Source organism: Canis lupus, chromosome 22, assembly GCF_011100685.1.
Source record: "Canis lupus familiaris isolate Mischka breed German Shepherd chromosome 22, alternate assembly UU_Cfam_GSD_1.0, whole genome shotgun sequence".
Classification (NCBI taxonomy): Eukaryota; Metazoa; Chordata; class Mammalia; order Carnivora; family Canidae; genus Canis; species Canis lupus.
This window is the reverse complement of record NC_049243.1, coordinates 52,438,273-52,454,363: the sequence shown is the minus strand read 5'-3', so window position 1 is coordinate 52,454,363 and position 16,091 is coordinate 52,438,273. Positions and strand designations below refer to the sequence as shown.

The following is a 16,091-nucleotide window of genomic DNA, read 5'->3' as shown; positions in this document are numbered from 1 at the left end:
AGCTCTGGGTCACCCCTCCTGGTGGACCCCGGCCGCGGGGCGGCCACCGCTCGCTCCCGGCCAGGCCCTGCCGTGCGTGGCGCGTGGAGAGCGGCGCCCGGCAGGAGCCACCGGGCCCCACGCGGGCATCTCCAAACCAGGCTTTGTTCCCGAGAGCACTGGTCCCTGGTGTCCCGCACACTTCCCCCATCTTGCGGCCCAGCTCTTGAGCCCACTTTCTCCCGGGAGGAGAGCGGGCCCGGCTGCAGCGGCCTCCGCTCGGACGGCCCCCGGCCTCCAGGCAGCGCAGGCGGCGCGCGGAGCGGCCCGGTGCCCCGCCACCTGCGCCCCGCCCGCAGCCCCGGGTACCTCTGCACTGTCCCGCGGGGTCGAGTCGCTGCGGCCGCCGCAGACCGGGCACGCGACCCGGATCACAGCTTCCCGCGCGCGGCGCGCCTCCGGCTACCCTGGGGCTGGCGTCTCTCGTCCCATTGGAGCGCGCGGGGACAGCGCCCTGGACGGCTGCGCCCGGCGGCCGGTTGTCAGATATCATGGACAACACCTTCCTTTCATCGTTTTATACCTGCCCTCTGCACGTGCGGAGGCTGTGGGGACGATTTGTTTTAAAAGATCCTAGCCGTGTCCCCGCACGCCACTCTGGGGGGCATCTAGTCTATGACTGTTCCCTGAAAGCGGTGGCCGCAAAGTCCATAAATAGGCGAGGGATGGTAAAGCCTGGCAGGATTTCCGCTGGTCCTGCGGCGAACTACACGTCCCAGGGAGCCCTGGAGCACGGACGCGGCGGCGCCGTCCACTTGGAGGAGGCCTTACTCAGCCCCGCAGACACGCGGGCCAATCCCCTCGCCCCGCACCTTCGGCTGGAACCTGAGTCCCATTTGCCCCCAATGATGCTCCAGCTGGACGAGCAACACCAGTTCATCTTTGTCCCGAAAAAGAGGAGCAGCGTGGTTCCTGCTGGTTTGAGCCAAACCACCGGCATCCTTCAGCTGGACAAGCCAGCGCTGCGCCCCTGATTTTCCGGGGGGAAAGCGGGGACCCGCGCGCGCCTGCACAGCGAGCCACCCCTCCCGAGGCGTGTTTGCTGCTGGGATCCGCCAAGGCGCCCCTGCCCAAGCCGCGGCTGGTTGCGGCCACCTCTCACATTCCGTTTATCCGTGGATCATTTTGCGGGTCGGGCTTGTAAATGTTTAGCATTTTGCTGCTTTACTGCTTCTTTCTGGGGACAGCGCCAGCGCTTGCTGAGACTGGCGGAGAGAGGCCACTGAGTCCGGAGAAGAGCGAAATATGGGGACCCGGGCTAAAGGCGGCTGTCGTCCTACCCGCACGCTATTTCTACATTCAGGCGGTGGATACATCAGGAAATAAGTAAGTCCAGAAACAGCTCCCTAACTATTTTTGGAATGCAGTTAAAATGCATTGTTTCCCCCTTAATGTTTTATCCGCCCAAGAACTCTTTTTTTCTTTTCTCTTTTTTTTTTTTTTCCACGGCGGTTTAAATTCCAGGATATTTGGATGCTATCCACATCTGATTGTAACAGTCTTTCCCTTCGCCATCAATTTTAATCTGTAGCTTTAGAAATAATTCCGCATTAGCTCTTCTCCTGGCTGTTTGGATAGGGACTCCCACAGGACTGGAGAGACAAAGCCCCTTAGCTGGAAGTACTATTTCCACCTCCTTTTGCATAAGCTGTTATAAGGAATTTAAACCCGGTTGTTAAAAACTCGGTTGGTTCATCTTTCTCTGGCGCTGCCCTCTGTTTCAGGTAGACCTCTGCAGGTAAGCATGTTTGGAAACTCAAAAATGAAGCACTATTAGAAACTTTACAATTGAGAGGGACAGTATCAAAGTGTGAATCTCCTGCGTGTTTGTAACAAACATTAGTTAAGTCCACTGAATTCCGACAGTTAAAATGATAACTCAAAACTTAGTTTTGGGATTCACGTACTCCTGAAATGATTGTCTTTTTTTATTGGTGGATGCTGACTGTGTATATTTTATAAGAAAAAAAAAAAATCTTGGGTGTTCTAAGAAAATCTTCAAGAAGTTTTCCAAAGAAGAGGGGGAAAAAAGTTATCAATTTTGTCACTTGGCTATAACAATTGGGGGAACTAAATACCATCTTAACAATCTTAAGAGAGAGAGCACTCCCTTAAACAAACAAACAGATTTTTTTTTTAATTTTTATTTATGATAGTCACACAGAGAGAGAGAGAGACAGGCGGAGACAGGCAGAGGGAGGAGCAGGCTCCATGCACCGGGAGCCCGACGTGGGATTCGATCCCGGGTCTCCAGGATCACCCCTGGGCCAAAGGCAGGCGCCAAACCGCTGTTCCACCCAGGGATCCCCGAACAAGACTTTTATACAGTGTCACTTAGATGATACACGACCTACTAGCTTTTGCCCATGGCTAAACATGATTTATAATACTGATCTCTTAAAGAACCATTGAGAGAGACTTTTCAAAAGCTCATTATCTTCAGAGGCACCATTTGACCACAAATTTCCAGGTGCATGAAATAAAAGGGTTAATAAGAATATTTTTATATATTGGGGTGCCTGAGCAGTTCAGTCAGTTAAACATCTGTCTTCAGCTCAGATTGTGATTCCGGGGTCCTGGGATTGAGCCCCCATATGGGCTTCACTGCTCAGTGGTAAGCCTGCTTCTCCCTCTCCCTCTGTCTGCCCCCCCCACCCCACCCCCGCCGTTTATGCTCTCTAAGAATAAAATCCTTAATAAAAAATAAAATAAAATCCTTAATAAAAAATAAAAATAAGATTCTGTTGTTGAGTTCTATTTCATAAACAATAGGATTTTTTTAAAAAGAATATGTTTATATATAGAATGCGTAAGTGGGTTCTATGTTTATGTAAATATGTAGTCTTTACATACTCCCTTGCAATTTCCTAATATGTTTGTTATTGTGGCCGTTTGTCATCCTCTGCTGCTTTTTTTCAATCTCTGATCCATCACATTCTGATACTACAAGCGTTTGAGAGAAGCAGTAGGCATATATATGTTAGGGGAAGACTATGGAGGAAAATAGTAAGACTCACAGACTGGAGAGCATAATCGTCGTGCGTTTGTGCCTTGAAATAATCTTTGTAACTTGCTGTTCTTCCCATGACAGTTTCACATCTTCTCCAGGTGAAAAGGTGTTCCAGATTAAAATCTCAGCACCAGAAGAGCAATTCACCAGAGTTGGAGTCCAGGTTTTAGATCGAAAGGATGGGTCCTTCATAGTAAGATATAGAATGTATGCGAGCTACAAAAATCTGAAGGTAGAAGTTAAATTCCAAGGTCAACATGTTGCCAAATCTCCATATATTTTAAAAGGTGATTTGTAACCTAATTTTAAAACAACAGTATTTTTAAAGCCATATAATGGAATTTCTTACCTGTTTTGAATGCTGAGTGAAATATTTACTGTGATATTTTGTTACTTGTGTGTAATTAGGGCCGGTTTACCACGAAAACTGTGACTGCCCTTTGGAAGATAGTGCAGTCTGGTTACAGGAGATGAACTGCCCTGAAAACATTACTCAGATTCAGAGAGATCTGGCACATTTCCCTATTGTTGATCCAGAAAAGATTGCAGCAGAAATCCCAAAAAGATTTGGACAAAGACAAAGCTTATGTCATTATACCTTGAAGGATAACAAGGTATGATTTGTGATTAAGGTTTGCTTATTTCCCTTAGTGATTTTTTGCTTGTTTGTTTTGACCATTTGGCTCTAAGAAGCTACAGATTTTTATTAAAAATCATTCTGTGTCGGGGCACCCCAGTGGCTCAGTCGGTTAAGCGTCTGCCTTCTGTTCAGGTGATGATCCTGGGGTCCTGGGATCATCCCGCATCTGGCTCCTTGCTCAGCAGGAAGTCCGCTTCTCCCTCTCCCTCTACTGCTCCCCCTGCTTGTGCTTGTGCTCTGTCAGAAAAATAAAATCTTTTTTAAAAAAATCATTCTGAGGATCGTTGTGATAAGCTTTACCTCAATGAAATCTGTCAGTACTTTTAGATTAAAATAATAAACAAAATGGAAGTAAGGTTGATGGAAAATAAAGTTTCTAGGTTAACATAATAAATGTTCAATTCTCTTTTAGGTCTATATCAAGACTCATGGTGAACATGTAGGTTTTCGAATTTTCATGGATGCCATACTACTTTCTTTGACTAGAAAAGTAAGTATTTCTCTTCTCTTAGGTTTCAGCCCAGGTTTTACAATATAATTTTTAGTAGTCACAGCATCAGTGGTGTTCTATTCTGTAACTTTATTATAATACTATTCTGAAGCTTTATGTCATATAGGATACCTGTATTAATTTCCTTCAGGTTGGTGTCACAAAGTACTGCAAACTTGGTGGCATAAAACGGCAGAAATGTTTGTTCTCTCAAAGTCCTGGAGGCTAAAATGGGGAAGCAAAGTGTCAGTAGGGCCATGACCCCCAAATCCACCCCCACCCCCCTGAGACCTGTAGGGGAGGACCGTTCCTTCCTCTCCCTGTCTCTCATGGCCTACTGGCCATCCTTGGTGCTTCTTGGCTTGCAGCCACATAACTCCAGACTCTGCCCCTCATCACACGGCTTCCCACATGTGTCTCTCCCTTCTCCTCTGGTGAGGACACTAGTCATATTGAATTAGGGCCCACCCTGCTCCAGTATGATCTCAGCTTAACTAATTATATCTGCAACAACCATACTTCCAAATAAGGTCATTCTGAAATACTGGGGTTTGGGACTTCAGCTTATATTTTGGGGGGGACAGAATTCAACCCAGAACAATACCTTAAGGGAGAATGTCTTAGAATAAAATTGTTTTGGTACTAAACCTACTTTGAGCCCAAAGAAGGCTTACTGTATGCTAAATCCTGTTCCTGGGTGTAATGTGCTTTTAGCAGGGTTCTAGTGGAGTATCTAACAGTCATAGTAAACTGGCTGATGGGAAAAGTATACCCACACTGTTGACAGGTGCCTAGTAGCTATTTATTGGATAATCTGTGTCGACGTCTTGATTGAATTACTCATGGAAAATCACAGTACCTTCTCTAGCTTGCAGAACATTTACAGTGAGTTTATTCTGAACATATTCTGAACATACAAAGCATCTATATTCCACTTCCTTTACCTAAACTAAGATGCTGGCAAGTTTTCCTTGCTCATCTGTGTTAATCCGTGGAAAAATAAGACTGCTCCTCAGGGCTCCAGTTTCTCAAGATGCTTCTCAGACTGACCAAAACTGTTCCTACTGTCTTATTTTTATATCTCAAACATTTACCGTGGTTTGACTAAAGAAAAAAAAAAAAAAAAACAGGTTCTTTTAACACATTTGTGCCGCCTGTCAGTAGAGGTGGTCTAGCTTGGAAATCACTAGTACTGGCTTTGGTGTTGGGCTTCCAGAATTCGGATTCTGGCCTCCCCTCACCCCCCCATTACTTGGGGGTAGGGTGTGGTATATTTTTTAAATGGGAACATCTAGCTCATTAACCAGGAACTAGGGTTAGAGTCCTAGTGCTTTGTGCTGTAACTGTTTTCCAGTAATTCCCTTTCTCTCTCTGATCATCCTAGAGTCTCTTGGCAGCATTAGAACTGAGATTACCTTTGTCATTTAATCTCTTTGTGAAGCCAGTCTGTTGGCCAATTTGGTTGTCACAGCAAGGAAATCTAGTGTGTGTGTGTGTGTGTGTGTGTGTGACAGTATTCTGAAAAATTACCCACCATTCAAATTGGGGTAATTGTCATCGCCTGAAGCTTGTGAATTTGGTTTTTCATTTGGTATGATTTCTAATGTTTATTGTGTTTCCTTGCTCACTGGGTGGTCTGGCTGCACTGCAGGATAGAATATTAACCTGAATGCAGGCCAAAGTGGAAAGGCAGGTAAATGCCACCCACCCAAGGAAGAAACCCGGGTGGGATTTGAGGTTGCTGAGAAAAGACAGCATGCACACCAGCCTCAAGGTGTGTAGCATTCACTTACGGCAGAGGACGGGGAGCGAGACCCAGCCCTTGCTGTGTGGTGGTCCCCCTGGGCCTGCAGATCTGCTCCCTCTGCCCTGCCCCTGTACCCACTCAGCACTGTGGCTGCAATCATCTCACTTACCGCTGTGATGGAAGCTCCCTGACCCCTCCTTGCAGAGTCTGAAATACAGCAAGTTGGGCAGCCTAAGGGCCATGGACACCTGGCTAAATACTTAAGCAGAAAAAGAGTACATTCACTCACAAGGAGGGAGCACAGCCCAGACTTCGAGGGCTCTATCTCTTGGTAAGGAAGCCTTCCCAGACCTGAGACCCATTCTTATGTGGCCAAGCAGGAGTGGAAAGACTGCAGCATGCATGAGGCTGCCTTTCCCAACACCTTGATCCATACATAGAAGGGATTATCCACTGCAACAAATGAAAATAAGCCATTTTCTTTTTCCAGGTGAAGATGCCAGATGTGGAGTTTTTTGTTAATTTGGGAGACTGGCCTTTGGAAAAAAAGAAATCCAACTCACAAATCCATCCAATCTTTTCCTGGTGTGGCTCCACAGATTCCAAGGATATCGTGATGCCTACCTACGACCTGACTGACTCTGTTCTAGAAACCATGGGCCGGTGAGAGACGGGTCTAAGATGACCCAGAGCCTTGGTTTTCTTTCCTTGCTGAGTTCTTTCCCAGCAGCCTTTGTGTTGTGATGGTTTGGGAGGAAAATCTATCACACTTTCTGTCTTCCAGAGTAAGTCTGGATATGATGTCTGTGCAAGCTAACACGGGTCCTCCCTGGGAAAGCAAGAACTCCACAGCTGTCTGGAGAGGGCGAGACAGCCGCAAAGAGAGACTGGAGCTGGTTAAGCTCAGCAGGAAACACCCGGAGCTCATAGATGCTGCCTTCACAAACTTCTTCTTCTTTAAACACGATGAAAGCCTATACGGTCCCTATTGTGAAACACATTTCATTTTTTGATTTCTTCAAGGTATGACATCAATTGTGTCTAATCCTTTTTGTTTTTCTAAATGTCTTCATCTGGGGGAGGGAAACTGAGGCCTATAAACTATAGGGGTGAGAGATGTGAGCACCAAATTTAGTGAACATGAAGGCATGAGGCCCCAGGGACAGCTTTGGCAACATGGGTTGTACAAACTACCCAGACCTGACATTAAATATGCAGCAAGGGAGCATGGGGTCTGGGTAGAGCTAGAATTTTTTCCCCAAATGACCCTCAAGTTAAGTGCATTTCAAGTCCAAATCCTTTCTTATTATTAAATACGTGTATGTGATTTTACAAATACTTCTCCCCAGAGCATCATAACAGATCAAAGATGATATAAACCAGGTGTCTCTTATCAGACTTCCTGATGGGGAAATGTCTTGAAACCCATCCAGATGATTGCCTGGGAAGTCTGAGGATTAGGAGAACTTTCTGTATCTAAAATGTGGATTGCTCATGTTTCCTGGGGAGGGATCCATTTTCTAACCCCTTTTTCTAGGCAGTGGGGCACTGCCCGGTTCTCTAAACCACTAAATGGTTTTTAAAGACCCATGTCATGGAATTAAAGGTGGACAAAAGGTAGTCACCTGTCCTCTGTATGTGGAAAGGCAAGTGATTAACAAGCTCTATCCATGCTGCAGATGGCCAGGTTTTCATTTGATGGGTTACATGGCAACAGCTAGACTACATAATGCCATAAGTTGAATTGTCAAGTGTTTCCTCCATATGCATTTCATGGAGACTTTTGAAAGAAATGGTTGTATAACCAAAGAGAACTGTTATTAGCCATTCCTCATCAGAAGAAGTTCTATCATGCCATGGCTTTATTCCTACCTGTTGAATTTGCTACAGTGAAAGACTAATTGATTACCACAGCTCTACGAATATTTTTTTTTAAGATTTTATTTATTTGTGAAAGAAAGAGAGAGAACACAAGCAGCAGGAGCAGCAACAGGAGAGGGAGAAGCAGACTCCCTGCTGAGCAGGAAGCCCAATATGGGACTCCATCTCAGGACCCCGGGATCACGACCTGAGCTGAAGGCAAACACTTAACCAACTAAGCCACCTACACGTCCCATATACAGATGTTTTTATTCATAGGTGCTCTTGCCCCAGAGCTTGTTAATTTCTTCAAGATTTGTGTGTAGCCATCTGATGTTTAAAAGGTATAGTTACCAGTATGGCATAGGCTGCCATCCTTAGGTGCTCACATGTGATCAGGAAAGTAGTAGAGAGATTAGAGAATCACAATAAATCTGTCTTTCCAGGCACCTGGGTGGCTCAGTGGTTGAATGTCTGCCTTTGACCCAGGTTGTGATCCTGGGGTCCTGGGATCGAGTCCCGCATTGGGCTCCCTGCCAGGAGTCTGCTTCTCCCTCTGCCTATGTCTCTGCCTCTCTCTCTCTGTGTCTCTCATGAATAAATAAACAAAATCCTTTAAAAAAAATCTGTTTTTCCTAGGACAGCACTCATTATTTTATTATCTGCTTTAACGTTGTCAGACTTGTGGCCCCTTTGTGAAATTTAGGAGAGCACTGCAAAAAGTTGTTAGCTCTAGGTCAGGTGTTATATGATAGCATTTACTCCATGGCAGAGGCAGAGGGCAACATCTGGCCTGTTTGTACCTGACAATGATGAGGCCAGAAGTGTGGGAAGAGGAGAATTAAAAGTGGGAAAAAGAAACTTAATGAGGCTTTTGTTTTACTGCTGACTTGCAGCACAAGTATCAAATAAATATTGATGGCACTGTCGCAGCATATCGCCTGCCATATCTCCTAGTCGGTGACAGTGTTGTGCTAAAGCAGGACTCCATCTACTATGAACACTTTTACAATGAGCTGCAGCCTTGGACACACTACATTCCAGTTAAAAGCAACCTGAGTGATCTCCTAGAAAAACTCAAATGGGCAAAAGATCACGATAAAGAGGTAAGGTCAGTCTTTTCTACCCTCAATATCAGAGGTTCATTTTAAATGTTTTGTACCTGAAAAGCATTTAGGATGCACAGATATAGACCCTTACCTGTAAATGGGAAGCCATCTCCCCATGGTAGCACATCAGTCCTCAGGGTGAACACAGGCATCAGATCTTGGATTAACTATATATACTCTGCACTCAAAACAAAAAGCTGAATATTGGCCTTGAGTATGCTCTCTCTTTTGGTCAGGTTGATCAGAGCCCCAAGCACTGCCTACCTCTACAGGCAATAGGAAAATTAAGATGGCCAGACTGGCAGGAAGCAAAACTAACTGCTATAGATAAATATGCAGAATTGCATCGAGTAAACTTCAAACGAATTGCTGAAAATTGTCGAGGCAGTGTATTAAGCTTTGTCTTGCATTTACTTTACAAAGTCATTGTTACTTCATTTAATGTGTGCCCTCTCTCTGCAAGAAAGGCTTAATTCTAGAAGGTCCAGTATGATTCCTCACACCTGCAAGTCTAAAAAACCTCCCTTTAATTTGAGCATACCGTCTTAAGTGTTCCCTTTACTACAGAAGACTCCCCTCAAAGATACTCTTCCTGCATTGTCCTACTATATGGGGACTCTGAAGATCAGTGTGCATACGTCTGCATGGGAGAGAAAAAAATGTGTTTCATTAAAGGCCTTTGTTGTCATTGTTCCCACAGGCAAAGAAAATAGCAAAAGCAGGACAGGAATTTGCAAGAAATAATCTCATGGGCGATGACATATTCTGTTACTATTTTAAGCTTTTTCAGGTCAGTATTTTCTAAAAGAACAGACATACAATTTGTAACTGGACATGTTAGCCGCAAATAATATTTCACTTAATAGTTTCTAAACTAATATAAGAGGATATATACAAGAGAAGTATGTATACTTCTCTGTGGGCAAAAACCAGAGACCAACATCAAATAGTGATAAAAATAGTACAAAACCAAAGATCAGCTGGAGGGAAATGCTACAGTATCATGGGAAAAGTGTTTATGTTGGCACTCTGTGCTATATGGTTAGGAAATTGGCCTCTGGTCCTGCAAAGTTGCTGCGTGTGGATGTGTGTTTTCTGTATGTACAATCTTGATGCTGCTTTACCAATTCTTTGTTTAAACAGTGCATGGTATCTTCAGACCTATAACACTGACCCCCATATGAGCCATGACATCTCTTGAAAAGTATTTTCATAGATCTAAGCATTTAGGGATTATAATCAAAGTATATCTGATAATTTAAAAGGCTGTTTTTTTAAAAATACAGTAGTAAATAAGTAGTTTATCTCAGAATTGCAGGTCTTGAGCCCCAAATCTTAGACTCTGTTGCAGAACAAAGTTGGTCTGTTTCTGGTCTGCACTGACTCCTCCACCTTTTTCACCTTCCCAGGGGGATGTGCAGGGTTGGAGAGGATGAAGTGTGTAAACTGAAGTATCAGGGGATTTACCATCTGAATTCCTAAAGATCCACAGGGTTGTGTTCCTTCATTCTAGTGCATCTACTAGAGCATAACCACCCAGCCCAGAGCTTAACACAGAGCAAGCGCATTATGAACAAAGGTGGTGGCTGAGGCTCTGTGAGCCATGTTGGGAATACGCTCTGTCCTCAAATTCCTAATCAAGAGGAGATCCTGTGCACAGTTATTGTCACTACAAGGCAGATGGTGGCAAAATCAAACCCAATAAGTTGTATAAATGAAGGAGAGGTCCATTTGCAATAGGCAGCTAGTGTCCAAAAGGCAGCCACCTCTCAGAATCTCTGTTGTTGGGTGTTTAAAGGGAGCATGAAGAATTGTGTGTATCACAGTTTGTTAGATATGAGTTAAAAAGGACCATATTTTAGCAAATTCCAGTGCATCTAATTTGGTGAATGTACTTCAAATTACATACGGAACACTTTTGAATTGTTGCTTACACAGGAATATGCCAGTCTGCAAGTGAGTGAGCCCCAAATCCGAGAGGGCATGAAGAGGGTAGAACCACAGACGGAGGACGACCTTTTTCCTTGCACGTGCCATAGGAAAAAGGTAACCAGAGTTAGCCAACCTCACAGTAAGACATAGTGCGGTTCTAAGTCCTCGCTCATTCCTGTATCATTCAGCCAGGCAGCAAGTATTTGAGCTCCTCTGGGGGCCCTCATGCAGTTCAGTCTGCCGGAGAGGTGGATGCCACGGACAATGGCCGAGCCCAAGAAAGGGCACTGACATGCAGATAAGAGAGAAGACACGGAGTCCCCCCCAGCGAAGTGGAGGAGAGCCTTTTTCGAACACGAGAATTCAGATTATGTGGCATTCAAATAGATGCTTATTACATGTGAAAACTATTTTCACATGTATCATGGGAGATTGGTTTGACAAAGTTCATTATCTCAATTTAGAGATGAAAAAAAGATATAACCGTGATCATCCATTTCATCAGATTATTCATGTAAGAGCCATCTCTGTTGATACCAGCGTATACTGATTTGATTTATAAAAGACAGATTCATAGAGACTTGTAAGGCTAAAAAGGACCTTCAGGGTCATCCAGTAAGTGCCTTCATTTTATGGTTAACAAAATGAGCCTGAAGAAGAATTTAGTTCAGAATCATCTAGCTGGATAGCGAAGCTAGGACCAAAAAACATTCTCCATCATCAGATTGTGTGCCTGCTTGTGTGTAAAGACATGACGTAGGAGAGGAGAGTTGTTTTGATTGCAGTTAGTTTTTGTATAAAATTGTAGTATAGACCATACATATATATCTTAGATATATATAGATACATATACAAGCTTAACAGTATTCTTTTTTTTTTTTAAGATTTTACTTATTTATTCATGAGAATACACAGAGAGGGGAGAGAAAGAGAGACAGGCAGAGGGAGAAGCAGGCTCCATGCAGGGAGCCCGACGTGGGACTCGATCCCGGGTCTCCAGTATCACGCCCTGGGCTGAAGGCGGCGCTAAACCGCTGAGCCACCGGGGCAGCCCCAGCTTGACAGTATTCTAAGCAATGTCCTCATATCACTAAACGGACAAACTCAAAACTGTGGTATTGTGACCAAAGATAAGAAGGCAGATTTGGCAATTATTATGCCTATCTCACAAGGAGCTTTAACAGGCATGGTTAGGGGACACCGGCCTTCCCCGCAGGGAACCTGCTTCTCCCTCTGCCTATGTCTGCTTCTCTGTGCCTCTCATGAATAAATAAATAAAGTTTTAAATAAAAATAAAAGAAATAGTTGCCACTCTCCCCAGTGGTGTGACAGAACCAGTTTATACAAGGCCACTGACTGTGACATATTCAGGAATTTTGCATACTGGTTAATTTCTGGTAGCTTGGAATATGCCTGGTGGGAGAGTCACCATGACAACAACAGGTGCTACAAATCAGAGTTTTGGTTATTTTGTTTTTATTTTTGGGGGAGGAGTACTGACTGGCCACTAAGTAACTAACCGTCCCTCCCACCAAAAGTGGTACTAAATCCATTTTAACCCCTGTCAGTGCTGGAAGTTCATAAAATGAGTTAAAGCCATTGACCAAACAAAAATTGCCAGAATCAGGAGCACCTAGCGGGTTCAGTCAGTAGAGCATGTGACGCTTGATCTCAGGGTCATAAATTCGAGCCCCACATCGGGTGTAAAGATTACTTAAAATCTTTACAAACAAAATGCCAGAATTGAAATGTACACCCTCATAAGATTTGTGATTTGGTATCATAACACTTGCCTCCAGATGAAACTGGGCAGCTTCTTTCTCCAGTCCTCTTTTTTTTTTTTTTTTCCCCTCTTCATCTAAGTGATTTTGAGGAGTGCCAAATCAGTATCTTCACTGACTGGTGGCCTAGAGGCTCTGTTAATTTCTTCTTCATTGTCTGCGTTCACCCTTCACTGACGTGATTCACAGCACAAGGCCCTTTACAGGAATGCAGACACACATGTTTGTGTTGCCCATCAGTAGTCTGATAGAACACAACGTGACTTTCCCCAGGGGTGATTCCAAGCATAGTCCTAGACCCTATGAGCTTCCAGCACCAACTTGTCTGTTTTCCTCTTCCCATTGTTTTTTTTTTTTTAAGATTTTATTTACTTATTCATGAGAGACACAGAGTGAGGCAGAGACACAGGCAGAGGGAGAAGCAGGCTTCCCACAGGGAGCCTCATGCAGAACTTGATCCCAGGACCCTGGGATCATGCCCTGAGCGGAAGGCAGACACTCAACCACTGAGCCACCCAGGCACCCCTCCTCCTCCCATCTTGAGAGGAAAATAGTTAACATAAGTTTTCTTGACTCATGTAAGACTTCTTGATGACACTAAATATTTTGCTTCTTAATTGCAGACCAAAGATGAACTCTGATATACAAAATACCTTCCTTTCAAATAATGGTGCTCTGAAGACTCTTCTTAACTGAAAAGAAGAATATTTTTAAAATATTAATTCCATGGACAATATAAAATCTGCTACATGATTGTCTGGATTATAAACATGTTTCTTCTTATTACACAGTATTCCCATGACGATCCTTCAAGGCACAGTTTTAAAATTTTATAATAAAACCACTTTTATTTTAAAGGCCTATGTTGTTCTGATTATTGGCCGTGTTTGGACTATAGAGTGGTGCACAGAGGAGTCTGGCCTCGGTGTGGAGCATCACAGCAGCCACCACCCACCCGGACACATGGTTTATATGACAAAGCAATGAACTGCGGTCTTTATGCCACGTTACTTTGGAGATTCAGTCTCATGGCCAAACATAATTCTAACACCTATACCTTACAAGGCCTTTCATGACCGGCCCCTGCCTGCAACCTTAATCCAGTTTCTCACCACTTCCTAATATGTACCCTGTGGTCCAATAATACCAGCCCCTTACCATTCTGTCGACGCCTTGTTTCTTACAAGGTTATGCTTTCTCTTCGTCTGGAATGCCAGGACTCTCTTCTTCTGGCTTGGATACCCTCCAATGCACATCTCAGAAACGCCTCTTCTAAATCTGCTCATCTGCATACTTGTATCACTGTAGTTACCCTGAGGTGTGGTAATGATCTCATCATCACCAAAGCTGAAGCAATTTGACTGTAGAGACCATGATATTCCATATAATCTAATAGGGTGCAGGTGCCTGCAACCAGAAAGGCTCAACGAATATCAGATATGTGAATACTGAAAACCACTTTGAAATGGGGTTAAGAGAATTAAAAAGAAGCTAGAAAGCCTAACACAAACCATAACAATGTCCTACAAATCATTTTTTTTAAGATTTTATTTATTAATCATGAGAGACACACAGAGAGAGGCAGACATACAGGCAGAGGGAGAAGCAGGCCCCATGCAGGGAGCCCAATGTGGGACTCGATCCAGGGACTCCAGGATCAGGCCCTGGGCCAAAGGCAGATGCTCAACCACTGAGCCACCCAGAATCTCCCTACAAATTCTATTTATTTATTTATGTATTTATGTATTTATGTATTTATTTATTTATTTATTTATTTATTTATTTATGATAGTCACACACACAGAGAGAGAGAGAGAGGCAGAGACACAGGCAGAGGGAGAAGCAGGCTCCATGCACCGGGAGCCCGACGTGGGATTCGATCCCGGGTCTCCAGGATCGCGCCCTGGGCCAAAGGCAGGCGCCAAACCGCTGCACCACCCAGGGATCCTCCCCTACAAATTCTTTTAACCAATAGTTTCCCTTCTATCTAGCTTTCGATTAAATATTGCAAATTTTTTAAATTGTGGGATGTATCCTATACACAGAAGAATATAAAAGAATATATCTGCATTTTGCAAATAATTATAAGAAAACAGCCATGTAATTACTAACAAAGATACTTTGCTTGACGAAGCTTTAGTCAAGCTCCTGAACTTTCAAGGGCTATCTGCATTTCTTCGTAAAATCTGGTTTGGGCAAAATCTCTGCTAAGTTGATTTAGAATCTTCATTCTCCATATCTGATCACTCTTGTTGTCTAATGGGGTTCCTGGTCCTCCACCATCCCCCAAGTGATTGATTATGCTGGCATAGTCTCAGCAAGAACCCTGTTGGGTCAGATTTGCCAGAATCTACACCCTCCCCCCCATCCCCCCATAATCCCTGATGATTCCCAGTAATTTTCTATCCACTGACCTCTACCCTGCCCCTTGGCTGTAAATCCCCACTTGCCTGTGCTGTATTAGGAATTAAGCTGGTTCTATACTGAGATCTCTTTTCCCCTTTATTGCAATAATCCTGAGTAACTTTTTTTTTTTTTACCACTTTACTGTCTAGCTCTGATTTTACTTTGATATTACCAACACAGGTTGAGAAATGAAAAAACTGTTTCCTTAGAAGTGCCCTCCTGTTGCTCACCCTATTATCCCCTGCTCTTCTGTTCCCACTTGACCACTGTTGTGATGGTTGGGATCATCTTTCCCTTGCACTAATTTACAGTGTTACCACCTACATATACTTCCTTAAGCAATGTAGTTGAATTTTGCCTATTTTTAAATTGATATAAATGGAATCACACTGAACATATTTTTGCTGTTACTTGCCTGTTGATGTATATAGTGACAGTCCATTTGATAGAGGAGAGCTAGATTCTTGTCTCACAGAGTCAAAGAATGAATTTCTCAGACCACAGAGAGTGAGCAAAGCGATGGAAGTTTAAGCAGAGATACAGAGAAAGCTCTCAGAAGTGAGAGGGGTCCCAACAGCGTTGCCACTGGGGTCTTTTAGGGCAGACTTTTATTAAAGCCTAGCCAGGGAGCCTACAGCCTTGAGATTCTTGTGCAGCCTTGGTTTGAGCAGAGACCATTGATAACACCTTAATGACTTATTTCTTTGTGGCCTGGTGTGTTTATGTGATTAGTAACCATCAAAAGGAGATACTCCCTAACATTTTGGAGCTAGGGAGCCAGGTTTATTATTTTTTTTTCTGTTTTTACTGTCTTATTGCTGTTTTCCTGGGATGGGTAGGAGCCTGACTTTGGGCAATTCCCTTAGCTTTCTCTGCCTAGCCCCATCTGCCCTGAACTCATTCCTACATCACATTCACTTATACATGTAGACAGGATTTCATTGTATGAATAGGATCGCCCTTTTATACATTCTGTTATAGCTGGACATTTGGGTTGTTCTTATTTTTTGGCAATTCCAATGAAAGCTACTATGAGCATTCTTACTCATGTTTCCTGGCTCCATTTGCTTAGGAATA

At 43.8% G+C, this 16,091-nt stretch overlaps 1 protein-coding gene across 1 annotated transcript; it reads left to right on the top strand.

The window, feature by feature from the left end:
- The first annotated feature begins 834 nt into the window (after positions 1 to 834).
- Positions 835 to 13,469, top strand: POGLUT2 (protein O-glucosyltransferase 2). Its single transcript, XM_038570014.1, is given in 11 exon segments — positions 835 to 1,365; positions 3,131 to 3,336; positions 3,458 to 3,663; positions 4,102 to 4,179; positions 6,417 to 6,589; positions 6,711 to 6,909; positions 6,911 to 6,949; positions 8,683 to 8,892; positions 9,596 to 9,685; positions 10,834 to 10,941; positions 13,232 to 13,469. Coding segments are annotated over 11 exon segments (1,509 nt in total). The 5' UTR covers positions 835 to 1,183; the 3' UTR covers positions 13,250 to 13,469.
- The last annotated feature ends 2,622 nt before the right edge of the window (positions 13,470 to 16,091 follow it).